This window comes from Oncorhynchus mykiss, chromosome 9 (genome assembly GCF_013265735.2).
Source record: "Oncorhynchus mykiss isolate Arlee chromosome 9, USDA_OmykA_1.1, whole genome shotgun sequence".
Lineage (NCBI taxonomy): Eukaryota > Metazoa > Chordata > Actinopteri > Salmoniformes > Salmonidae > Oncorhynchus > Oncorhynchus mykiss.
This window is the reverse complement of record NC_048573.1, coordinates 69023589-69050048: the sequence shown is the minus strand read 5'-3', so window position 1 is coordinate 69050048 and position 26460 is coordinate 69023589. Positions and strand designations below refer to the sequence as shown.

General features: G+C 39.4%; 1 protein-coding gene and 1 non-coding gene across 4 annotated transcripts; both read left to right on the top strand.

Annotated features, from left to right (window-relative positions):
* Positions 1-217: 217 nt before the first annotated feature.
* On the top strand, positions 218-25710 carry LOC110532760 (tumor necrosis factor receptor superfamily member 14). 2 transcript variants are annotated; one of them, XM_036988836.1, is made up of 7 exons: positions 218-286; positions 4422-4540; positions 24162-24261; positions 24358-24483; positions 24615-24770; positions 24947-25034; positions 25152-25709. In XM_036988836.1, the coding sequence occupies exons 2-7, from the start codon at positions 4511-4513 to the stop codon at positions 25390-25392; spliced, it is 741 nt and encodes a 246-aa protein (XP_036844731.1). In that variant the 5' UTR covers positions 218-286; positions 4422-4510; the 3' UTR covers positions 25393-25709. The 2 variants fall into 2 exon arrangements, with proteins under 2 accessions (XP_036844731.1, XP_021472562.2); XM_021616887.2 differs by lacking the exons at positions 218-286; positions 4422-4540 and adding exons at positions 15203-15258; positions 23794-23928 and having other exon boundaries at positions 25152-25710.
* LOC110532759 lies at positions 6515-11142 on the top strand. 2 transcript variants are annotated; one of them, XR_005053342.1, is made up of 7 exons: positions 6515-6554; positions 6714-6756; positions 8094-8246; positions 9042-9220; positions 9643-9723; positions 9845-9908; positions 10365-11142. It is a non-coding gene; the product is annotated as an uncharacterized LOC110532759 (transcript). The 2 variants fall into 2 exon arrangements; XR_005053341.1 differs by lacking the exons at positions 6515-6554; positions 8094-8246 and having other exon boundaries at positions 6710-6756.
* Positions 25711-26460: the final 750 nt, after the last annotated feature.

Below are 26460 nucleotides of genomic sequence, written 5' to 3'. Positions count from 1 at the left end.
AAATCCTGTATCTCCAGTGACAATAATTCTATAGCCTAGTTATGATGCGTTCATACACGATGTCCAGATTTTCACAGGCGGACCATTTACAAATTAAATCACGGATGGAAATGTATTGTATCATCTGATAAAACAGGCTTTCACCAAATTGATTTGTATTTCTGGGGTGGATTATCCATTATTATCCTGTATAGTGGATTATCAGTAGGTTGCCTCCCACTTTTCGCAAACTTTATCTGGAAAGTCAGAGTGAAAGTAAAATAGTCCAACTGCGAACCAAGACGGGGTAAGATACAGATTATGTGTGTATATGTAGAAATAGCCTACTTAACATGTACCGTGCAGTAACTGAAAAAGAATGGCAGATTTTAATTGTGATTAATGAATGTATTTGTAATTTTACGACAAGGCTGATCTCTTCCTTTTGTTTTCAATGTCTGTTCTGCCTCTGGTGACTCAACTGCTTTTTAATTTGAAAGTGTGGTGCTTAACACACACAAGTGAGAGGTATAGTCATCTGCACCCAATGCAGCTATAGCCTTCAACATATTCTTACCTCTTTGTTGATTTGATATACAGAATTTTATAAGGGAGAAAGTGTCAAACAACACCGCCATTTCTACAAATATGAAAAGATAGAGGGTATGATCATCAAACAATATAAATTTAGATCATACAAGGGAGAAACCTTATCTTATATTCAGGAAATCTTTACATTTTTCAGTTAAGTGCCTGCACCTGCTGTCACCTCAAATTCAAATCCAAATGTTCCAGTTGGGCAGTTCCTGCAAGAACCCCCACAAACTAAGGAGGTTTCTGAGGAGGTCCCACCTCCTTTGGGGTTCTTGGAAGAGCATTTTGGAGGCATTTTTCATAGCCAAGAACCCTGAGGAACTTTTACGATCTTAGAAGAACGCTTGTTGGAATGCAAAATTTTGGAGTGTAGGCGTTCATCGTTATTTTGGCCTGCTGCCAGGTGTATGACTTTGCTCCATGCATGGGCAAATTGGACATCTGGCAAACGGCAGAAAGACCAAATCATTTTTTATTGGGGTGGGTTATTAAAAAATAAAAATAAATTAAATCATGTTTTATTTCTACAAAAAACATGGCCGGTGGGTCATGGGCCTGTTTTCGATTACTTTTGTACAATATCTCTGTTGTCAAAATAATCTCTATTGAGCACTTGGCTGACCAGTAGGCAAGACCGCCCCACCCTCCCAAAATGGTCTGGCCCGGTTTTCTGATTAGCTGAGCTGAAGTGGCACACATTCAAAGTCAAACGGGTAACAAAAAGAGTGATACATAGACTTACAAAGATGAGGTCCAAGAGCAAGAGAGGGAGTGTGGTGATGTGTCCACTGTTATGTTTAAGGCTTGGATTCCACCTGCTGGTATGGTGCTAAACTGTTAAGTTACAGACCGGATTCCATAGTTCTATGTGCAGGAAATGGAAGTTGTTACAGGCTGGCTACATGAAACATCCACAACTAAAGGATCATTGTGGTATCTGAAAATACACTTATCCTATAAGTATGATGGTGTACTTACTACGTGCACATGCTAAGAGAAAGTAATGGGTAGATACCAAACTGGGCCATTGTAGCAAAGTATTTATAAACAAAAAATCAGATCTCTTAAACATTTCATTCATATTCGTTCTATTATCTATACAATAGGCCATAATTAATTTTGGCCCAATAGGACTGGCACATTCCCACTTTCAAGGAGCTTTCCGTCTTGATTGTGTTGTTTTGCCTAAAAACCTTTAGGCCTACCTATAGAAATGTTTGAAAACTCCCACTCTCCCAACCATGTATATGAGGTGTTACACACACATCCTGACTCCTGTGATTGCAGACACAATAGGAGTAGTTATGTCTGTTCTCTCTACTAAATAACCTGGCAGTGTTAATTCCAGAGTCCTACCAAAGAATCAATGTGTGGAAAAAAGAGCCTGGACACTCGCCACAGACGTCTCTCTCCTATAGGAGAAACACGCTGGTGGGCCAAGGATGCTGCTCTGAAGAAGGTCTTTGTATTCTTTGGCGACCTACAAAATGCTCTGTTTGTGGATGTAATTCTCACCTTGATGGTTATTGAAGAGATGGCAGGTCAAAGGCCAACTGTACGTGTCAAGGCCAGAGCATTAACAGAGTCTCTGCTCAAGATACAACACAATCTTCACTGCCCAAACAGTTCTGTCTATATTTGAGAATACGTCCCCTCTCTCCAAGTACCTTCAAACCAGTGGCGTGGACATCCTGACAGAGGGATGGTATTGGGAACACAAGAGGCTCTGCAAAAGAATGTGAGGGACTTGATGTGGAGAGGGTTGCAAACAGCTTCATGCAGTGGTCCACTGACAAGCTGCAAGAACAGGATGAAGACAACGAACTAGAAGTGCAAGCTGAGATGCCTCAGAAGAGAACAAAGAAAAGGAAGACCATGCCATGATACCATGATAGAGATGCAGAGAGACTAAGGTGCACTTTGTCATCATGGATACAGTCACTGAGGACATCTGTCAGCGCTTGCTGACCCCAGGCACGTTGTACACAGACTTTACTCATCTGGACCCCAGCAGCTTCTCAGAGATACAATATAATGGATTGCCCCAGACATCACTTGCAAAACTAAGCAAACTCTTGTTTAAGTTTGACAACTGAGCAGCTGTCAGTACTTTGCAGTGTGAGCTGACTAGTCTTGCCAGTCAAGGGGAGAGACTGAAAACATCAGCAGTGGAGAAGTACACAACCAGGACTGAGTGAGATACCTGCAGATGGACATGATGTAGAATACGTGGAGATGATGAATACAAGTTGTTCAATATGTAAGAACTGTGCTGTATGTTTTTGTCAACTTCTACGGTGGTACATCTTGTTGACAGAGGCCTACCATGTTATAGGCCTGGGGTACAAGTTCCTATTCACCCTGTCTGTCACCCAGGTAGCCTGTGAGAGGAGCTTCTCATCTCTCAAATTCATAAAACATCGACTCAGGAGCACCCTATCCTACAATCTCTTGGAAGCATTTATTCTTGTCAGGATTTGGCCAGGATTGTTCTGGTTTTGGTCACTAGATGCCCCCGTTGTGTTTTTTGACCCTTTTGGTTTCCTTTGTTTCCAGTTATTAGTTGCACCTGTGCCTCGTTTCCCTTGAATATATTTAAACCCTTAGTTTTCCCTCAGTTCTTTGCTCTGTGTTTGAATGTTAGCACCCAGCCCCAGTGATGCTGTGAATATTTGTTGCGACAGTTGGACTCGCTTGTGGTGCTCTGTTTTTGTTCTCGTTTATTTATTTTTTATTATCTTTTGAGGCTTTTCCCCTGCTGTACCTGCCACCTTGTGGATTTACCTTTTGACTTGAAGGATTACATTTTTCTCTTAGAATTACTTTTGACTTTGTGGATTTATATTTTTGCCTGAACTTTCCTATTTACTTTATTAAAACATCGTCTCAAGTACTGCTGTGTCTGCCTCATCTTCTGGGTTCTGCCGACTATCAGTGGCTCAGTTTGCTAAATGACTGTTTCTCACACCGGAGACCCGAGTTCGTAACCGGGTCTTGAGAATTCTGATGGCAACTGAAAAGGAAATCCTTATGGTCCTGGATACAGATGATGTCATTGACAGGGTGACAGAATAACTGCTGTGACACCTGTTGACAAAAGGGTAGGGAGGGCAGAGTGACAGCAGAGGAGAACAAGAAGAGACATACTGACAGACTGACAACAAAGTTACAGACAGAGTGACAGATCAGAACAAGGAGAATCACAGACAGACAACTGAGAATCACAGGCTGACAGACTGTGACAGATCAGAACAAGGTGAATCACAGACAGACAGACAACTGAGGAGAATCACAGGCTGACAGACTGTGACAGATCAGAACAAGGTGAATCACAGACAGAGGGACAGTGACAGCAGAGATGCAGAGACAGACAGCACAACAGGGATAAAAAAGACTCAGAGGCCCAGTTATAGTGAGTGATGAGTTGTATCTCCAGACTCCAGTGGTGTTTTAACATGTATTTGTTTTAAACATGAGCTGGTTAAAAAAGGAGGAAGACCATGTTTCTTCACTCACTGGTACAGTAAAGGTTGGGAATCTCTGTACTATAGTGTACTACTGATGTTATACACCGCAGGTTAGGAGGGTTAGTTTAAGGTTAGGAAAGGGGTTAGGGTTAGCGGAAATGCTCTCCTAACCTGCAACAATAAAACCTTCCTGGTCGTATCTGTATCAAGTGTCAAAGATGGCAACATTCTCTAATAACTACATGCCTATTTCTGTTTCATACTTCTCAAAGTTGATAACTAGCTTGTTCATTTTTTCTTCAGTGATACAATTCAGTAAGATCATCATTTACAAATTGAAAGGATTATATTTACATATACTAAAACACATGAATTCAACAGGTCAGTTCATCTGGATACTTCAAAACTCCTAAGAACTTCACAAATCCAGTGTGTGGGTCTTCCAGTGAGTTGGAGAGGATTGAGGAACCATGGCACAGTTTGACACTTTGATATGGACTGTGAGTGAAACTTTTATGATTAGTTTGGCATGTTTAAAAAACAATTATCAATTGAAATATTTACCCAATGAAATATAAATCTGAGTTATTATTTTCCTAATGGTTCTGTCAATTTTAATGAAACCTTTTTGAAAATAGGTGGGGGAGAGATGTACATTTTCACTAGGTCAGCGTTTCCCAAACTCGGTCCTGGGGACCCAAAGGGGTGCACATTTAGTTTTGTGCCCTAGCACTACACAGCTGATTGAAATAATGAACTCCTCATCAAGCTTTGGTTATTGAAGTCAGCTGTGTAGTGCTAGGGCGACAAAACCTTCACCCATTTGGGTCCCAAGGACCAAGTTTGGGAAACGCTGACCAAGGTTTAGGGTCTGGTGTCACACCTTTAATGACAACATGACAACAAACACCACCGGGCACCACCACACTCACAAAATACTTTAAAATGGTTCCATATAGTTACTTTAATTTGATTTGAAATGTGAATATTTGGGTTAGAATTATGTTATCTACTTCTGTATGTTTTATGAACACACCATCAGTTTAGATTTTTGTGATATTTTTTGTGACATTTTCTCTACTTCCAGATAACTATTATATTGGTGTTTGTAAGCATTGGATGCTCTATTGCATGTGGTAGAGCTGAATACAGAATAGGGGATGAATGTTGTCCCATGTGTTGGCCAGGTAAGGACCGTCTCTTTACATCATATGATTCACCAGACGATAATACATCATCAACACTAACAGAAAAACATGACATTGTGATTTTCTCTTCCCCAGGAAATCATGTACATAGGCATTGTACTGAATTCACCAGCACCAGCTGTGCGCCCTGTGTTGATTCTACGTTCCTTGATGAGCCCAATGGTCTCATAAAATGCAAAGTGTGTATCAACTGTGATCCAGGTAAGAGTGGTCCTGTGTGTCTGTACTTAAACCCAGACACAAACACTGATATGTTAGTCTATGCTGTTATGCTATGAGGATATGTCAGTTGTCATCTACATCAGATAATAGATGCAATGTTTTCTCTCTAGGTTTGGGTTTGAAGGTAAAGCAGCCATGTAGACCTTCATCAGACACTGTCTGTGGGACACTGGAGGGGTTCTACTGTCTAGACCCAACTAAGGATGGTTGTAGAGCAGCCCAGAGACACAGCAGCTGTAAACCTGGTCAATACATCAACCACACAGGTTGGTCTTCTGTCTCACTCATTATATTAATCGTGTTGTCTTAATTCAATTGAGTCAAGTTGGTAACTTCAGTGTGAATAATCATTAACTGTAAATATAATATAATTAGTAGGTGAAAAATTAAATGCAATTATATATTTCTGCAGGAACAATATCTACAGATACTGTGTGTTCTGACTGCACTGGTGACACCTATTCAGATGGATCATTTACATCCTGCCAGCCACACACACAGTAAGTTCACATATGTTTACATACATCAAAAGTTTAAGGTAAATCAAACAATATACTACAGTACAAATCTACAATAAAACAGAAAGTTGAATGATCAAATTGCTGTCTCAGACTGTTATATTATGTGTTACAGGTGTAAATCCTTAGGTCTTCAAGAACTTAGACCAGGAACTCATTGGTCCAATTCTGAATGTGGACCACAATCCTCAAGAATAGAACCTAGAATCATCATTGGTGTTGTGGCATCAGTCCTAATAGCTCTTGCAACAATAACAATAATACTTAGAAGGATATTTGTAATTCTAAGGAAGAAAAGAAGTCTAACAACAGTGACTTTTTCTCCAGTGACAGTAAATGCTGTAGAGGTAGGTTGATATAATCTACATGTTGAACAGTCACTGTGCTAAAGTTAGCTGAGCAGATGATATTATTGTTCTACTTACTCTGGGCTGAACTAGAAATGTTTCATTAAGTAATATGTTTCCTTCTATTAGGCATCATCATATTTAGAGGAAACACCAAGCAATGTAGTACAATGAAACAGAAGAAAGTACAGCATCTTGCAGGTGTTAGTTTTGTAAATGGTGAGTTGTCAAGAACTTCAGCCGTATGACTAAAAGTGTATGCTCTATTACTGCACGTTATCAATACAATGATGACAACTAAGATATGATCAAAGTGCTATGAAACTATAGCTTCACTTTCACACGGTCCTTGTTCATTACTGGTTTATTCTCCCACAGATTCAAGCTCTGACCGCACTCATCATTACAAATGCTACCTGAGGTACGTCCAGATTCTGTACACTGTGGTAAATGTGATCTACATTCAATTGTTTCTTGAAGTTGGTTTCTGGCATATTACTGTTGCTAAGTAAGATTTTATGAGGGTTGCCAAATTGGAGTAAAACACTGTATTTGTCAGTGTTTTTTGTGCACTAGTATCCCAAAGTATTAAGTGAAATCAAACATAGAAAACAGTATTGGCAGCAATGAAAGAAAATGAAAAGGCTACTATTATATTGTAATTATTTCGGTGACAACCTGGTTGATTAATAATATTGGGTTGACAATGCAGATAGTCCGGGCTGCCATTTGATTAGCTGTTCAGGAGTCTTACGGCTTGGGTGTAAAAGCTGTTCATTAGCCTTTTGGACCTAGACTTGGAGCTCCGGTACCGCTTGCCATGCGGGAGCAGAGAGAACAGTCAATGACTGGGGTGGCTGGAGTCTCTGACAATTTTTAGGGCCTTCCTCTGACACCGGTTAACCAATGCAAATGAATAGGGAAACATTCAAAGCTTATTAATAGGACAACATTTAGCGTAATTGGGAACACATATGGCGCGGGGGGGGGGGGGGGGGGGGGGTCAAAGGATCCTAGTCAGGCTATTGTTTCAGAGAACCTGTAGGGCTTCATGTGTATCAAATCTGTAGGCGATAGTGGGCTCAATCAATGAGAAATATAGCTGAAATGTGCAGGCTTTGTCATGATCTGTGATCAAAATAGACAGGGGTATTTTTGGTTCCGTTTAGGCTATAGGTTATGGGTAAGTACGCAGCTGCACTGAAATGAATAGCCTGATTCAATGCGATTCTCCTGAATAAAAATCTGTTCAACTGTTTGGTCTATGGATACCGCTTCTATCGTTTTGGTATTTTTGTATAGGCATAGCCTACCACTAATATTCTAAATTGCGGAGACTAACACGGAACCCAAACCGGCTGCGTGCCTGCGCTATCATGCATACATGTATTTTGTCCCCCCCCCCAACACCAAACACGATCACGACACGCAGGTTAAAATATCAAAACAAACTCTGAACAGGCAACCTGTTTGGTCTGGTTAGCATGTTAGGCCTACCAAGAACCCATGTTGAGGGTGAGCAAGACATTCGATAGTCTAGTGGACTATGCAGAAATAATTGCGGAATTCATTGTTGAAGCCTGTATCGCTATATACGTATTATCTGGACTGTTTTTACTAAGGCTTAGCAAACAAGGGGTAGCATTTGCTTTTTGCCCATTTCTATAGCAATAGTTAGTCCTATATCCTTACATACCCACTCAATTCAAGCCCTGCTTTTAACCATAAGACATCTCAGTGATTGTGTCTGTTAAACAGGTGAACTTGTGGTAAACTGGGAACTCTGGGGACAGGACAAGGACAACACTAAAAGGCCACTGAACCCACACGTGGTGCCTGCATGATACACTCAACCCACACATGGCGCCTGCACGATACAACATTAGAATACAAGTAGTACTAATCATTAAGGTGGTTGTCAGCATTTCTTTCAACTGCACAATATGCATGAATTCAAAAACGTTCTGCTGAGTTTGCCCTATAAAATGTAGCCTAGATAGTATCACTTCTTTATGTCCCTTGTGAAACCGGTTCTACTACCAGCAAGTAAATACACTTCTCTCCACAGTTCTAAGGAAAACACATTCACCCAAAACAACTTTTTACTGAATTACCATAGACATATAATTTACAGTTGACAGTCTTAACATCCCCCACAAAACACATAGTTATAGCATACGACTAGATGCAAATCATCGAACTGAACAAATAAAAGAGCAATAGACTTTTAAACCGTCCTCTTCCCTAACATTCCCTGTCATACAACAGTACATAATGGTTTCACTCTGAGCTGTAGGCCAAGGTTTCCTTCCTCGTAAAACTCCCCCCTCTTCCTGTTTTCAATCTCTACAATCAATGGACAAATGTATTTACAATTAAATTAATCTAATCACGATAAAACTATTCGCAGTTTAGCAGTATTATTATGATGAATTTGTCAGACTACTAAAACAGTAAACAATGTAAATCTATGCCTGCAACCATTGGGTACTTTCCACTCTGCCTAACACGTTTCATAAAACAACTGCAGGGACTTTCCTAGTCAAATAACAAACTGGAAGGGTGAAAACAAATACCATAATGCTTTCTCCTGTTTAGATCAATGACAATGAAAGGAAGGAGAGAGGAAGCCACTAGACTATTGAGGTGCACCTCTACAGTAGGCTGTGGCTGCCTTGTTATCAGTCTTGTGTTTCTCTCCCTCAGGAATGGCAGAACAAGGAGCTGCTCTCACTTATGACTCCACTGTCTGATGAAAGAACAAAGCCGCTTGATGACAATGGATCCTCAAAAGGTCAAAGGGCAGACTAACCTCTCAGGCAGTAACATCCCAGTCTGCTTCAGTGGTCCAGAAATCAGGAGCAAACCAAGACTCAGCTGGATAGGTATGACACAGACTCAGAGCTGGATTCATAAGAGATAGCATTATCATAATCAAACCCAGACTCGGAGCTGGAACACCTCTTGTTATACACTACACTTATGAACACAAGGTTGTCTGTGAGACAGAAGTTTTATATTTAATTCAAGCCATCACAACTTAATTAACCTTCCCACAGGCAGTTAAGATGGAATGTTATAGATGATTATCTCATAGAACAAAACTCCTAAGCCTGTGTTTACCACAGACCTTATTTTCTACACTCATCCAAACACCCTACCAAAATGCTGTTCATTTCCCCATAGGCTTCGTCCAACGAACCATGGTGGAGTTAGTGCCTACAAGAAGACGCTATTGCTATTTCTCTCTGTAGTAGTGTTGTATTAACTAGGCTTATTGTCCTTGTCCTGTGTGTGTATGAACCAGTGATGATTCGCTCACCCCCTGCCATGTCAGCTGACCAGGAATGAGGCAAGCTGCCTCGTTACCCCCGAGACTGTCTGGAGGGTAAGATACAGAATATAGGTCTCTCCATGGGTGGGAGATGGATATTTAAGCTAATCAACACTCCCTTTATTTTACTGACTTGTTGAATGATTGATCCATTGATCCTTTCATCCCTTCCCAGCCTTCCTCTCCTCTGAGGACCCAGTGAGGGTGGAGCACAGTGAGACACTTCTACAGCCAGAGAGGTGAGAGGTCACATGGTTTAGATGGTAAATATTTATATCACGTAAGCAAAAGGGATTATGTTCCATCATCTATGTTGATTTACATCAGTGAAATTGTCCACTGATTCATGTAGTTTCTCTCCCCTTTTGACAGTTGATTTCCTCTCAGGAACCCACATCTGTTCTTTGTTATTCTCTAAGTAATTTGTGTAACGTGTACTTTTCCCCACTCATTCACCCCGTCTCTTTACATTGATTGTACATATTTGGTGGCCTAATTGCATCCAGACTGTCAAATTCTGAACACAATGCCCATCCTGGCAGATCTGAACCTAATGTGAGCACAATGGCCTCTCACACTAAGTCACCTTTAAGTGTCGGGTGTAACTGAGTCCATAGATGCTCCATATCCATTACTTTGAGTGTTTTATATACATAGCATGACTAAATATGTTTATTTCTGTGTTGCACTGGCAGTCAAGAAATGGAACAGCAAGGCCACAGAACATGACATACGCAGAGCTGTGGGAGACCACCTGAAGCATAGGTAGAGACAGGGGAATTCCCCTTTACCACGCCACCACCAAACACCTTCAACAGGCTTGGTCTGTTTGATCCATTTGTTTGTTTCAGTTTTCAGTAGTTGAATCATTTGACGCATTGTTGATTTAAAAAAATTCAACAAATGGATTGGTTTTAAAGGTGATACTAAACTTATATACCATGCACAATTTTGACATAGTGGAAGATATCCTGAATTTGTACCATCTTTCATTCTAATATGGACCAAGATGTATGTAGCTTTTGCAGATATTTGTTCATTAGTTTTGCAAGAGTGTTGATTGGTCGATCATTGGGTTCATTAGTTTCTCAATATGCCATTGATTAAAAGAGTAAGAATTTGATGCAATATCCAACCCAAAATATAAGCTTGTTTTACTCCATTGTTTGCAAACAATACAATTGTAAAAAACAAAAGTCAGTTGGTTGCATAAATAATGACAATTACTAAATGTTACTTGAAATATCAAAACCGAATTGAAACGCCTTTGATAAAATTTAATGGCAATAATTCAGTTAATGGTAAGGCATGGAATAATGGACGTTTGAAATATGAGCAGGTGATGATTCGAGTCATAGTTCTTCAGTAGTGGAATAAAGACAATTAGAACAAATGTTGTACAGAAATACTGTGTGTAAATACTGGCGTGATGTATGATTGTTAATAAAATTGTCCATATACCAAAAAACATTATACTGCGTTCATGTGTATAGGCTGCAAGTACATTGAAATTAAGTTGTTTTCAAGTCGTTGAAACTTTCAACCAAAACTAAACGGAGATTGGACGTCGGGCATAGTCATCTTTTCAACTACATTTTGCTAGGTGGGTATAGCCTGCTACATCTTCCATCCTCTCAGGCCAGAGAAAGAATGTGTGAATTAATGGTTGGATCAGAATCACCATTATAATCATTGGCCATTACAGAGAATTAGGTAAAACCACAAGTCCAAATACTTATCTCCATCCATTACTAATTTAGGAAAGGACTGGTTTTAACTAGCTAGCTATCCACCGGAGGATAAAGACAAGATTTATTTTCAGTTGAAGCCAAATCCAAACTGGCCTCCCTTGACAATTGTTTTGGGTGTACCAGAACCATTCACAGTTGAGCTCAGTCAGTTTAGGTCAACGCTAAACTACTTTTTTATACTTTGTTTGCTAGCCAAATGCTCACTGGCTTCCCTTGCATTCAGTGCTACGGGCGGCAACAATGTAATACTTATTTTGACCAGCTACACATAACTGAGACTGAGGCTCAGTTTCGCTCACTCAGATGCTTTCCCGGTGAGCTACATTCAGCCTCTTGCGAATTTAAGGAAATTTCTGAAACACAGAGAGACAAAATATAAATTATGAATTTTTTTGGGGCATTCCATTGTTTGGGGAAGCCTGGCTTTCCTTGGCAGCCATGAATATATGCCACTGGGGGAAATCAGATTTTTGACATTTTGATGCCAAATATATAAAATATATGCAACACATTTTCCTCCAACAGGTGGAAGTGCCATTGCTACACACAACCAATAAACAAAGCATACCTACTTTTGGCACTTCAATATCATGGTTTACGTTTGTAGTAATAAATAGACTGTCAATCTCAACAAACAGAAAATACATCCCTCCCTACCTTGTAGGCTTACCCAGTACCGAATGCTTGCCTTGACAATTTCCGAATGTACACATACAATTACATAGATACAGGCACATTACAGAGCTACAGATGGAAAAATGCTTATCTAAAAGGAGTTTAAACAATTCTTGCAAGCTTGTTTGGCTGGTAGCTTATGATGGCTTAATCACAGTTACACAGACTTTTGGCCTCCCATCCTATTCTAACCAGCTCTCGCCCGCTTTGTATTCATGTTACCTGATGAAATTGTTGTATAATATGATCTTGTTGCCATCTAATGCACATTCAGATGTCATAAATCAACACTGCAGAGCTCTCCCTGTCCTCTGGCGTGCCTTGACTGTATAGATGTTGATGATATCTGGAAATGTGCTTGTACACCTTGGCCCATCTACTGTTGCTAGCCCCAACTCTGACTTGTGCTCTGATATTTGGTTCACTGATTTCAGCTCTCGTAAAAGCCTTGGTTTTCTGCACTTTGAAAGTGTGGGTTAAATTAAACAATTAAAAAGACAGATCAAAATTAATTTAAGTTCCAAAAATGCTTCCTTCCTGAATAGAGTTGTACAGTAGCCTGCATATGGTCGTGCCAACATTCTTCTCATCTTAGTCTATTACAATATTACAACTTATATTAAATTCCCCTTGTGTGCTTTTCACTACAGCCAAACTCTGTTATTCTAACTTTCTATTAAGTTTTGTTTTACTTCAATGAAAAAGGCCTCCATCTTTGCATTCGATGGTAGATAGTCTAGGTCAAGTCCCCTGATTCGCTCTCTCTCTCTCCCCAGCATCAGGCGCACATGAGCGCAAGGCATGAATCGTGAATTAGGGGTGTAGGCCATGATAGACAGCCTCTCCTGGACAATACGGCCTGCTACAATTTTATTTATCGGCTTTAAGTGTTTTAATCGGCCAAAAGCTGGCAATTACCAGCTAAGGGAAACCCTGGTTTGCCATCAGAGTTGTGTTTCCATCAAGTCGACTTGTTGCAGATAAAAGTCTGAATGAATTAGAGGTTACATTCCCGTGTACCGAATAAAAAAACAAGTAAAATGTATTTCCATAGCATTTTCAATTCCAGGCCTACTGATAGTTTTGTCACATAGCATAGGTAGTCTATAGAGAATGTGCCCATTCTGGTATTGGCAAGCTCGCTCTACACAATACATTTTGCAGTGTTAAATCAGTGTTAAATCAACACTGCACTAAATCAGTTAATTGTAATACTACCCCGGATAACATATCCGGGGTAGTATAAACTCTACAGAGTTTAAAAAGCACTCTGATTATAGTGTTACATTTTTTGTGCTAATGTGAAACTCTAGTGTAAAAAAATTAACACTGCATTACAGTTCCTAGTGTCACTCAAATGTTAACGCTTGGAAGGAATTAACACTCAGTGTAATTTATATTCAACACCTCTGGTTAATCTAGGGTTAACTCTTTATTAGTGTTAACATTTACACTTCTGGTTACTCTGTCCAGTGTAAAAGCAATGCTTTTTTGGAATTACAAAATAATGATGCATCATGTCCCAAAAATATGTATTTACTGCTTCAAATATCAAATTGTAACATTTGTGCCTAATCTTAGCACATACTATAACAACAAAGGCAATCTGTCATGTCAAGAGACATGGATTCTGGAATGTCTCACTTGAAGTAACTGGCCAGTGAAATCTTCCTTTTAAAAGTTCATATTCTGTTAACTCATACCAAAATAATGATGTTGACTTATCCAAAACTGGTATGTGGCCAAAGAATAACTTGGAGAGAAAAAAAAATCTAGAACGCTTGCTATGATGGACGGACTATCACTGAGGTTGCACTCCAGTCAATCAGCAGTCCACTTGCATTAATATTTGTAATGACCGGTATGTAACCAACCAACATTACAACATTGAAGAGCTGCTTTTAACATCCTTAATTACCAGGTTTTAGAAACTATTTCACTCAAATTCATGTTCATCCGTAAATACTGGGCAGTTACTTTATGAACTAAACATGTTTATATTTCATAAAATAAACAGTAAATCAAAAATCAAATAACAAGCACTGGACAAATACAGTGGGGCAAAAAAGTATTTAGTCAGCCACCATTTGTGCAAGTTCTCCCACTTAAAAAGATGAGGCCTGTAATTTTCATCATAGTTACACTTCAACTATGACAGACAATGAGAAGAAAAGAATCCAGAAAATCACATTGTAGAATTTTTAATTATTTAATTTTTAATGATTTAACATACTTGGCTGTATGCCTAGGGTCGTTGTCCTGGTGGAAGGTGAACCTTTGCCCCAGTCTGACGTCCTGAGCACTCTGAGCAGGTTTTCATTAAGGATCTCTCTGTACTTTGCTCCGTTCGTCTTTCCCTCAATCCTGACTAGTCTCCCAGTCCCTGCCGCTAAAAAACATCCCCACAGCATGATGCTGCCACCACCATGCTTCACCGTAGGGATGGTGCCAGGTTTCCTCCAGATGCGACGCTTGGCATTCTGGCCTAAGAGTTCAATCTTGGTTTCATCCAGACCAGAGAATTTTGTTTCTCATGGTCTGAGGATCCTTTAGGTGCCTTTTGGCAAACTCCAAACGGGCTGTCATGTGCCTTTTACTGAGGAGTGGCTTCTGTCTGGCCACGCTACCATGAAGGCCTGATTGGTGCAGAGATGGTTGTCCTTCTGGAAGGTTCTCCCATCTCCACAGAGGAACTCTGGAGCTCTGCCAGAGTGACCATCGGGTTCTTGGTCACCTCCCTGACCATGGCCCTTCTCCCCCGATTGCTCAGTTTGTCCGGTCAGCCAGCTCTAAGAAGAGTCTTGGTGGTTCCAAACTTCTTCCACTTAAGAATGATGAATGCCACTGTGTTCTTGGGGATTTTCAATGCTGCAGAATTGTTTTGGAACACTTCCCCAGATCTGTGCCTCGACACAATCCTGTCTCAGAGCTTTAAGGACAATTCCTTCGACCTCATGGCTTGGTTTTTACTCTGACATGCACTGTCAACTGTGGGACCTTATATAGACAGGTGTGTGCCTTTACAAATCCTGTCTAATCAATTGAATTTGCTTCAGGTGGACTCCAATCAAGTTGTAGAAACATCTCATGGATGATCAATGGAAACAGGATGCACCTGAGCTAAAGTCTCATAGCAAAGATTCTGCATACTTATGTAAATCAGGTATTTCTCTATTTCATTCTTAAAACATTTGTAAACATTTCTACAAACCTGTTTTCGCTTTGTCATTATGGGGTATTGTGTACAGATTGATAAGGATTTTTATTTATTTTATCCATTTTAGAATAAGGCTGTAACGTAACAAAATGTGGAAAAAGGGAAGGGGTCTGAATACTTTCCCAGTGCACTTTCCCAGTTCACATTGTGTTTCCACTAGTTACCACAGCCACAAAGGTATAGCATAGAAATTCATGAAAACAAACCTGAACCTTTTGGTCTAAATTTAACGTTAGGTTTAGGCATTGGGTTAGCAGTGCTGTTACGGTTAGGTTTAAAATCACACTTAAAACACATAAATGTTTTAAATAGGCGAGGTTTATGACTTTGTGGCTGTGGTAACTAGTGGAAAAAAAGGAAATCAGCTGTTTTAAACAAACAAGTCAATTGGGGACTGCTGCGTGTCATGGGATTAGATCATCTCCCTAAACAAGTGAAAGTGGTAGCATAGGCGACTTCGACATGTCATGGGGTAAGTGTATTTTGCGATTCAGCTGTCAATATGTAGCCAGGGAGTCAGGGAGGTAGTATTTAATGATGTATTTAGCTTCTTTGGTGAGATGAGAATATTGGGTAGGATTCATGGTTTCTGGGGTACTTCTAAGAGAGCAATGGAGCATGCGGTTTATTGGCTGAGTCACGTGAGTGAGAGGAGACAAAGGTGTGTGACAACTTTTTACCAGTTGTAGGTAGGCTATTTAACTTGTCTTCATGCGTGAGTGGAAATTTGAAATGGAAGTTATGGAACCCCCTCGCGTGCTTCTGTTATGGGCAAAAAGCCTCTATGAAACTGCCCTTAAATGTGGAAAATGATAGGATACATTTGCATCTGGCCATCAAGTAGGCTATTCATTCCTACATGTCATTGCAGGCCACTGTAGGCCACCATTTGATACAATAAATAAGTTGAAATGACTATCACTGGAGTCATTGCAAATCAAGTTGTGCCACTTGTGTAGCTGGCAAACAGATTGAATAAATATCCTATAACTATTGTTGTTATAGCCTTGTGTCAATTATTATGCAATTATTAATGGCCATGTTAAGTTAATTAAATTGGAAGTTATCAATGCGCTATCAGTTTTTAGAACACAATAGGTTGAAGGTAACAGTCAGATTAGGCAACAGGTAAAACAAACAATAACAAATTAACACTGTCTGTTGTTGACAAGCATATTCAGTTCATATACATTCATACTTAATTCAGTGATTGAAATTAGGACTCCATCCTCAGTAACCAATTCCAGGAGGCTATTGGGAAACACAATTACTTCTTACTTCGAAATTGCCAAACTATTCATGTTGAATAAATGAGTCTGTTAATTTGAACTAAGCAAGCTGCTAAATCGTCCAGTTTACATCTTGCCTACATTTTGCCCAGGCTACTGTAGACAATCTGAAGATGTAGTCCTATCAGGGGCTATATACTACCTGCATCTATCTAAGCAAACCATGGCAACATTGAATTACAATCATAAACCTAAGCCTTTTAAAATGACAAGCCAATCTCGCAAATGGGCCATTTATAGCTGTTTGTAGTTGTAGTATCGGTGATCTATATCTGTCTATGTTAGTTACTATGCTGTTACTAAGCAGTAATTTATCACAGCAGTGTTACGACACCTAATATGAAGTGTACATGCTGCTATTGGCCCGGGGGCTGAAGGTCACAAGATGTTTTTACTAAACGACACTAAACTGTACTCCCGTTTCCTGCCTGGTGATATTCTCCAAAACACAAATATTACAGTAGTCTTAACATCTGGCTCATAATAATGGCACAATTGCCAGAAAATAGCTTAAGATAAAAAAAAATATTAGTCCAAGTGTTTCTTGCTAAGAGATTTCGAGATCCTCTGTCCAACTTTCATCACTCAAAATCTCCTGTCAGATTTATATATAATTATGCACAAAAGGGATTTATTTACAATTATAAACCGGGTTCAAGCCCTGAATGCTGACTGACTGAAATCCGTTGTATATCAGACTATATACCATGGGTATGACAAAAAAATGTATTTACGTTGGTAAACAGTTTATAATATCAATAAGGCACCCAGGTACTGGGTCATCATGCTAAAGAACAGCCCTTAGCCATGGTATATTGGATAAATACCATACCCCCTCATGCAGTATTGATTAATTATAGCTGTCATACAAGTTTAACCAACATCCATTGATGGAAAATGATCTGGCAAATTTAATAAGTGCAAATGATCTTTTCTCTTGCGACATATTCAAATCAGTTTATTACGTCTTGTCATAGTTCACAAGAGTTATTCTTTTGATGAAAACCTAATTCTGTTTCTAACGTAATTACAAGTTCTGCCGATATTCCTTTGTAATTTGCTCGATAACGTTATGGTCAAAAGAAATTGTTTATTGTATAAATGTGGCAGCTCTTGCTGTGGGGTGAAACAATGGGCATGTTTTCAGGCCTTTTGGGCATGTTTTGAGTGGCCATTGGTCTGGAAATATTTGTGCCCCTCTGTCTCAATAAATAGTACCAGCTAACCAGTCTCAACGTTGGCATTGATGAGGCGACTACGGGATAATGGCTTTCTAGGCAGAGTTCCTCTGTCCAGTGTCTGTGTTCTTTTGCCCGTCTTAATCTTTTCTTTTTATTGACCAGTCTGAGATATGGTTCAGGCCAGCATCCCGGAGTCGCCTCTTCACTGTTGACATTGAGACTGGTGATTTGCGAGAACTAATTAATGAAGCTGCCAGTTGAGGACTTGTGAGGCGTTTCTCAAACTAGACACTCTAGTGTACTTGTCCTTTTGCTCAGTTGTGCACCGGGGCCTCCCACTCCTCTTTCTATTCTGGTTAGCGCCAGTTTGCGCTGTTCTGTGAAGGGAGCAGTAAACAGCATTGTATGAGATCTCGAGTTTCTTGGCAATTTCTTGCATGGAATAGACTTAATTTCAGAAGAAAGTTTCAGAAGAAAGTTATTTGTTTCTGGCCATTTTGAGCCTGTAATCGAACCCACAAATGCTGATACTCCAGATGCGCAACTAGTCTAAAGAAGGACAGTTTTATTGCTTCTTTAATCAGAACAATAGTTTTCAGCTGTGCTATTATAATTGCAAAACGGTTTTCTAATAATCAATTAGCCTTTTAAAATGATAAACTTGGATTAGCTAACACAACGTGCCATTGGAACACAGGAGTGAGGGTTGCTGATAATGGGCCTCTGTACGCCTATATAGATATTACATACAAAATCAGCCATTTCCAGCTACAATAGTCATTTACAACATTAACAATGTCTACACTGTATTTCTGATCAATTTAATGTTATTTTAATGGACTTTATTTTTGATTTTCTTTCAAAAACAAGGACATTTCTAAGTGATCCCAAACTTTTGAACGGTAGTGTAGATGGAGCCCAGTTTTCGTCAATATAGCCACACAGCACACAGCACATCCCCTGTGCCATTTCATGCTCGGGAATCGTGAGACAGAACAATATGTCATTGTGAATAGCATCCCCCGAAATGTATAGCGAACAAAAATCAATGCATTGGCAACTCGGGCCTCATAGCCAACATCCATTTGGAGAGCGTAAGCTGGGGAGTTTTTTGTCGTTCAGTCAATTTCCTCTTGATTGCCTGCAATAGCATAAATTCTTCACTTAACAGTGTTATCTGACAAAGGTATTGATGTCAATTTCTGTGCCTCTGCCTGCCCTCACATTGTTTTCACCATATCAATTGTAATATCAGTCTCTGCAATAGTGTGTAGTTTCATAATGTAACGGGTCTAGAGATTCACCGTAGTAATGATTCAAGTGTAACGGTCAAGTGCGGCCTTTTTCCATGATATTAGGGCGCTCTCTGGTTGAAATTTTTTAAGGTTAACCACATTACAATCATTTTGAGATACAAAGACAAAATATATTTTTATTTTTTGGGGAGAGGGTTTATGAAATTCTCCCGTGACCCCCTTTTAATATCAGGCAAACCCACATGGGGTCGCGACCCCTAGTTTAGGGACTCCAGACTCCACAAAGACACACAGTGTGCACATGGTGCTCCAGAGCCAGTACTGTTCTAGCTTCACACAAGCATAAGTCAAAACTTTGTTCATTTGTCAATTGTCAAAACTCACCAAATATACCTATATACACTGAACAGCACTGTTTCTTGACACAATGCCCGCTTAACCCAGAAGCCAGCCACACCAATGTGTTGGAGGAAACACTGTACACCTGGTAACCGTGTCAGTGTGCATTGTGCCCGGCCCGCCACAGGAGTCAGTAGTGAGCGATAGGACAGGATATCCCTGCGGGTCAAACCCTCCCCTAACCTGGACAACGCTGGGCCAATTGTGCACCGCCCCATGGGTCTCCCGGTTGCGGCCGGCTGCGACAGAGCCAGGTTCTCCAGGTTCTCCAGTGGCACAGCTAGCATTGCAATGCAGTGCCTTAGACCACTGCGCCACTCCTCCCGAAAAACTAATTCTAATTGGCTTCCTGTTCTTTGACTCCCGCTGGACTGAAGACAATGCAAAGTTTGAAAAATGTCAAAGTATGTGAAGTCCATCTCGCAACGGCGCCTTTGACCGCAAGGGGTAAAATAAATTAAGAAATCACTAAAAGCTTCTGTTTACCTAAGAGAGCACTTTCTTCTATCAGCTCTCCTCTACCTGTCCTGGCTGGAAAAGTACCAGGATGTTGTCTGAATTTTAAAACTGATTCTGAATGCATCTGAGAAGTTGAATATATGAAACATTTGTCAACTTGAAATGATAGTTCTGTAAACTTGATACGCAGACTATTAATGCAAAATGTACCATATTGAAACTTAATTTATAAACATGGCAATTGAATATTTAATGTTAAAGCTGAATGCAGTACAGGACTGGAGAAAGCAGGACTTCCCTTCATGTACACCCATTCATACTATACATGGATATTCACATGCTATGTGCCACTATCATAGAGAAGAGAGAAGTAGCAGGCAGTACTGTGTTCAAGGGTTAGAATAGAGGACACTTCAGCACATTGGCAATCTTGATGCTTCCAACAATTAAATGAATGTGTGCAGTGTGTAATTAAGTAATGTGTGCAGTGTGTAATTAAGTAATGTGTGCAGTGTGTAATTAAGTAATGTGTGCAGTGTGCTGGAGTAATTATTTATTCTAAACTAGGAGTTTTTTTATTGTTGACTTTTTTTCCATGAACCTGGCAATACATGGTGTGAGTGTTCTAGTTGTCCATCAGTCCAGGTAATAATTAAAGGAGGGTATTTTATTAACCTGGTAATACATGGTGTGAGTGTTCTAGTTGTCCATCAGTCCAGGTAATAATTAAAGGAGGGTATTTTATTAACCTGGTAATACATGGTGTGAGTGTTCTAGTTGTCCATCAGTCCAGGTAATAATTAAAGGAGGGTATTTTATTAACCTGGTAATACATGGTGTGAGTGTTCTAGTTGTCCAGCTGTCCAGGTAATAATTAAAGGAGGGTATTTTATTAACCTGGTAATACATGGTGTGAGTGTTCTAGTTGTCCATCAGTCCAGGTAATAATTAAAGGAGGGTATTTTATTAACCTGGTAATACATGGTGTGAGTGTTCTAGTTGTCCATCAGTCCAGGTAATAATTAAAGGAGGGTATTTTATTAACCTGGTAATACATGGTGTGAGTGTTCTAGTTGTCCATCAGTCCAGGTAATAATTAAAGGAGGGTATTTTATTAACCTGGTAATACATGGTGTGAGTGTTCTAGTTGTCCATCAGTCCAGGTAATAATTAAAGGAGGGTATTTTATTAACCTGGTAATACATGGTGTGAGTGTTCTAGTTGTCCATCAGTCCAGGTAATAATTAAAGGAGGGTATTTTATTAACCTGGTAATACATGGTGTGAGTGTTCTAGTTGTCCATCAGTCCAGGTAATAATTAAAGGAGGGTATTTTATTAACCTGGTAATACATGGTGTGAGTGTTCTAGTTGTCCATCAGTCCAGGTAATAATTAAAGGAGGGTATTTTATTAACCTGGTAATACATGGTGAGTATTCTAGTTGTCCATCAGTCCAGGTAATAATTAAAGGAGGGTATTTTATTAACCTGGTAATACATGGTGTGAGTGTTCTAGTTGTCCATCAGTCCAGGTAATAATTAAAGGAGGGTATTTTATTAACCTGGTAATACATGGTGTGAGTGTTCTAGTTGTCCATCAGTCCAGGTAATAATTAAAGGAGGGTATTTTATTAACCTGGTAATACATGGTGTGAGTGTTCTAGTTGTCCAGCTGTCCAGGTAATAATTAAAGGAGGGTATTTTATAAACCTGGTAATACATGGTGAGTGTTCTAGTTGTCCATCAGTCCAGGTAATAATTAAAGGAGGGTATTTTATTAACCTGGTAATACATGGTGTGAGTGTTCTAGTTGTCCAGCTGTCCAGGTAATAATTAAAGGAGGGTATTTTATTAACCTGGTAATACATGGTGTGAGTGTTCTAGTTGTCCATCAGTCCAGGTAATAATTAAAGGAGGGTATTTTATTAACCTGGTAATACATGGTGTGAGTGTTCTAGTTGTCCATCAGTCCAGGTAATAATTAAAGGAGGGTATTTTATTAACCTGGTAATACATGGTGTGAGTGTTCTAGTTGTCCATCAGTCCAGGTAATAATTAAAGGAGGGTATTTTATTAACCTGGTAATACATGGTGTGAGTGTTCTAGTTGTCCATCAGTCCAGGTAATAATTAAAGGAGGGTATTTTATTAACCTGGTAATACATGGTGTGAGTGTTCTAGTTGTCCATCAGTCCAGGTAATAATTAAAGGAGGGTATTTTATTAACCTGGTAATACATGGTGTGAGTGTTCTAGTTGTCCATCAGTCCAGGTAATAATTAAAGGAGGGTATTTTATTAACCTGGTAATACATGGTGTGAGTGTTCTAGTTGTCCATCAGTCCAGGTAATAATTAAAGGAGGGTATTTTATTAACCTGGTAATACATGGTGTGAGTGTTCTAGTTGTCCATCAGTCCAGGTAATAATTAAAGGAGGGTATTTTATTAACCTGGTAATACATGGTGTGAGTGTTCTAGTTGTCCATCAGTCCAGGTAATAATTAAAGGAGGGTATTTTATTAACCTGGTAATACATGGTGTGAGTGTTCTAGTTGTCCATCAGTCCAGGTAATAATTAAAGGAGGGTATTTTATTAACCTGGTAATACATGGTGTGAGTTTTCTAGTTGTCCATCAGTCCAGGTAATAATTAAAGGAGGGTATTTTATTAACCTGGTAATACATGGTGTGAGTGTTCTAGTTGTCCATCAGTCCAGGTAATAATTAAAGGAGGGTATTTTATTAACCTGGTAATACATGGTGTGAGTGTTCTAGTTGTCCAGCTGTCCAGGTAATAATTAAAGGAGGGTATTTTATTAACCTGGTAATACATGGTGTGAGTGTTCTAGTTGTCCAGCTGTCCAGGTAATAATTAAAGGAGGGTATTTTATTAACCTGGTAATACATGGTGTGAGTGTTCTAGTTGTCCATCAGTCCAGGTAATAATTAAAGGAGGGTATTTTATTAACCTGGTAATACATGGTGTGAGTGTTCTAGTTGTCCATCAGTCCAGGTAATAATTAAAGGAGGGTATTTTATTAACCTGGTAATACATGGTGTGAGTGTTCTAGTTGTCCATCAGTCCAGGTAATAATTAAAGGAGGGTATTTTATTAACCTGGTAATACATGGTGTGAGTGTTCTAGTTGTCCATCAGTCCAGGTAATAATTAAAGGAGGGTATTTTATTAACCTGGCAATACATGGTGTGAGTGTTCTAGTTGTCCATCAGTCCAGGTAATAATTAAAGGAGGGTATTTTATTAACCTGGTAATACATGGTGTGAGTGTTCTAGTTGTCCATCAGTCCAGGTAATAATTAAAGGAGGGTATTTTATTAACCTGGTAATACATGGTGTGAGTGTTCTAGTTGTCCATCAGTCCAGGTAATAATTAAAGGAGGGTATTTTATTAACCTGGTAATACATGGTGTGAGTGTTCTAGTTGTCCATCAGTCCAGGTAATAATTAAAGGAGGGTATTTTATTAACCTGGTAATACATGGTGTGAGTGTTCTAGTTGTCCATCAGTCCAGGTAATAATTAAAGGAGGGTATTTTATTAACCTGGTAATACATGGTGTGAGTGTTCTAGTTGTCCATCAGTCCAGGTAATAATTAAAGGAGGGTATTTTATTAACCTGGTAATACATGGTGTGAGTGTTCTAGTTGTCCATCAGTCCAGGTAATAATTAAAGGAGGGTATTTTATTAACCTGCCAGACACCAGTTTTAACTTGCAAACAGAGTTTTTGATGAGGCACATTCTATTATTCTTGTTAACCAGTTGTATATCCACCTCGCATGCCTATTTTACTACAACCTTTTTGACTATTTCTGTTAAGCACTCATAGATCCACTAATATTCCAAATACTCTTGTAATTCATCTCTCTCTCTGATTCCTAAGGTTTCAATGAAGTCTCCAGTCAGTTCATTATACTTCATAACTCCTAAGAAATTTACAAATCCAGTGTGTGGGTCTTTCCAGTGACTTGGTGAGGACTGAGGAAACATGGCACAGTTTGAAAGCTTCATATGGACTGTAAGAGAAACATTTCTGATTTGCACATTTTGTGGTTTGGCATGTTTCACAGAAATATTCCTGACAACACAGTACTTTCAAGTCATTTACACCAATGGGGTGCCACCACTCACAAAATACTGTTTAAAATGGTCCTACATAATTACAATAACTATATTTGAAATGTTAATATTTTGATTAGAATTAGTTAGCTCTGTTTCATTTTTTTTGCAAATGTTTTTCTCTACAACCAGATACCTATTATATTGGTGCTTGTAAGCATCGGATCCTGTATTGCATGTGGTAGAGCTGAATACAGAATAGGGGATGAATGTTGTCCCATGTGTTCACCAGGTAAGGATCCTCTCTTTACATCATATGAATCACCAGACGTTAATACATCATCAACACTAACAGAAAAACATGACATTGTGATTCTCTCTTCCCCAGGAAATCATGTACATAAGCATTGTACTGAATTCACCAGCACCAGCTGTGTGCCCTGTGTTGATTCTACATTCCTTGATGAGCCCAATGGTCTCATAAAATGCAAAGTGTGTACCAACTGTGATCCAGGTAAGAGTGGTCCTGTGTGTCTGTACTGAAACCCCGACACAAACACTGATATGCTACTATATGCTGTTATGCTATGAGAATATGTCAGTTGTAATCTGCATCAGATAATACATGCCATGTTTTCTCTCTAGGTTTGGGTTTGAAGGTAAAGCAGCCATGTAGACCTTCATCAGACACTGTCTGTGGGACACTGGAGGGGTTCTACTGTCTAGACCCAACTAAGGATGGTTGTAGAGCACCTCAGAGACACAGCAGCTGTAAACCTGGTCAATACATCAGTCACACAGGTTTGCCTCCTTTCAAGTATTCAACATTATTTTGTCATGATTTTTAGTGTGAGTACATCTATATAAACAGAGAGTACATGGGGAAAGTTTAAGTACAATGTTTACAAGTTTGTTTTGGGAAGTCTAGTTTTTTAATAATTTAAAAATACAGTATGTTTAAACCTCCATTTATGCAGGAACAACATCTACAGATACTGTGTGTTCTGACTGTACCGGTGACACCTATTCAAATGGATCATTAACAGCCTGCCAGTCACACACTGGGTAAGTGTGGCTTACACAAATAGTTTTTACCCTAAATACTAATTTACCTATCACAAATCTAAAACTGAAAGATGCATGACCAAGTTATAAATTATTCATTAATTTATCTGTTTATAGATGTGAATCCTTGGGACTTCAGGAAATTAAACCAGGATCTCCTTGGTCGGATTCAGAGTGTGGACCACAACTATCCCATTCCACAGCTAGAAGCAGAATTGGTGCTGTTGCATCCATGACAGTTGTCATGATATTAGCTGCAGCTGTTTCCTTATTATTAATAATAGTGAGAAGAAATGTCTGCATTTTATCTGTTTCTATTGCGTCGGTAAATTATTGTTTTGTGTGTGTGAGAGAATAATTGTTTAGTGTTTGTGTGTGAGTATGAGTGAGTCAGAGAGAGGAGCGTCAAGTAACCTAGCGGGACGGCAGGTAACCTAGCGGTTAGGAGTGTTGTGCCAGTAACCGAATGGTCGCTGGGTCGAATCCCTAAGTAGACTACCTATTAACATTAATAGCGTCTGCTAAATTATTTAAATGTTACAAATTTGAGAGTGCGTGTGTGCATCTATCACTCCAGTGTTTAATTTCTACATTTTAATTATTTCGCCACTATGGCATGTTTATTGCCTTATCTTACCTCATTTGCACACACTGTATATAGACATTTCTATTGTGTTATTGACCGTATGTTTATTCCATGTGTAACTCTGTGTTGTTTGTGTCGCACTGCTTTGCTTTATCTTGGCCAGGTTCCAGTTGTAAATGAGAACTTGTTCTCAACTGGCCTACCTGGTTAAATAAAGGTGAAAATAGGAATCATCGTCAATCTACACACAATACCCCATTATGGCATACAAAAACAGGATTTAAGATATTTTAGCAAATGTATTATAAAAACTACAGAAATACCTTATTTACATAAGTATTCAGAGCTCAGGTGCATCTTGTTTCCATTGATCATCCTTGATGTTTATACAACTTGATTGGAGTCTACCTGTGGTAAATTCAATTGATTGGACATGATTTGGAAAGGCACACACCTGTCTATATAAGGTCCCACAGTTGACAGTGCATGTCAGAGGAAGAAGCTGATTAAACAGCATACTCATTACACAGGTGCACCTTGTGCTGGGGACAATAAAAGGCTGCTCTAAAATGTGCAGTTTTGTCACACAACACAATGCCACGGATATCTCAAGTTTTGAGGGAGTGTGCAATTGTCATGATGACTGCAGGAATGTCCACCAGAGCTGTTGCCAGATTACAACATTTTCATTTGCCTACCATAAGCCGCCTCCAATGTTGTTTTAGAGAATTTGGCAGAACGTCCAACCGGCCTCACACCTGTGGACCACGTGTAACCATGCCAGCCCAGGGCCTCCACATCCGGGGTGCTGGGAAGTATTTATGTCTGTAATAAAGCCCC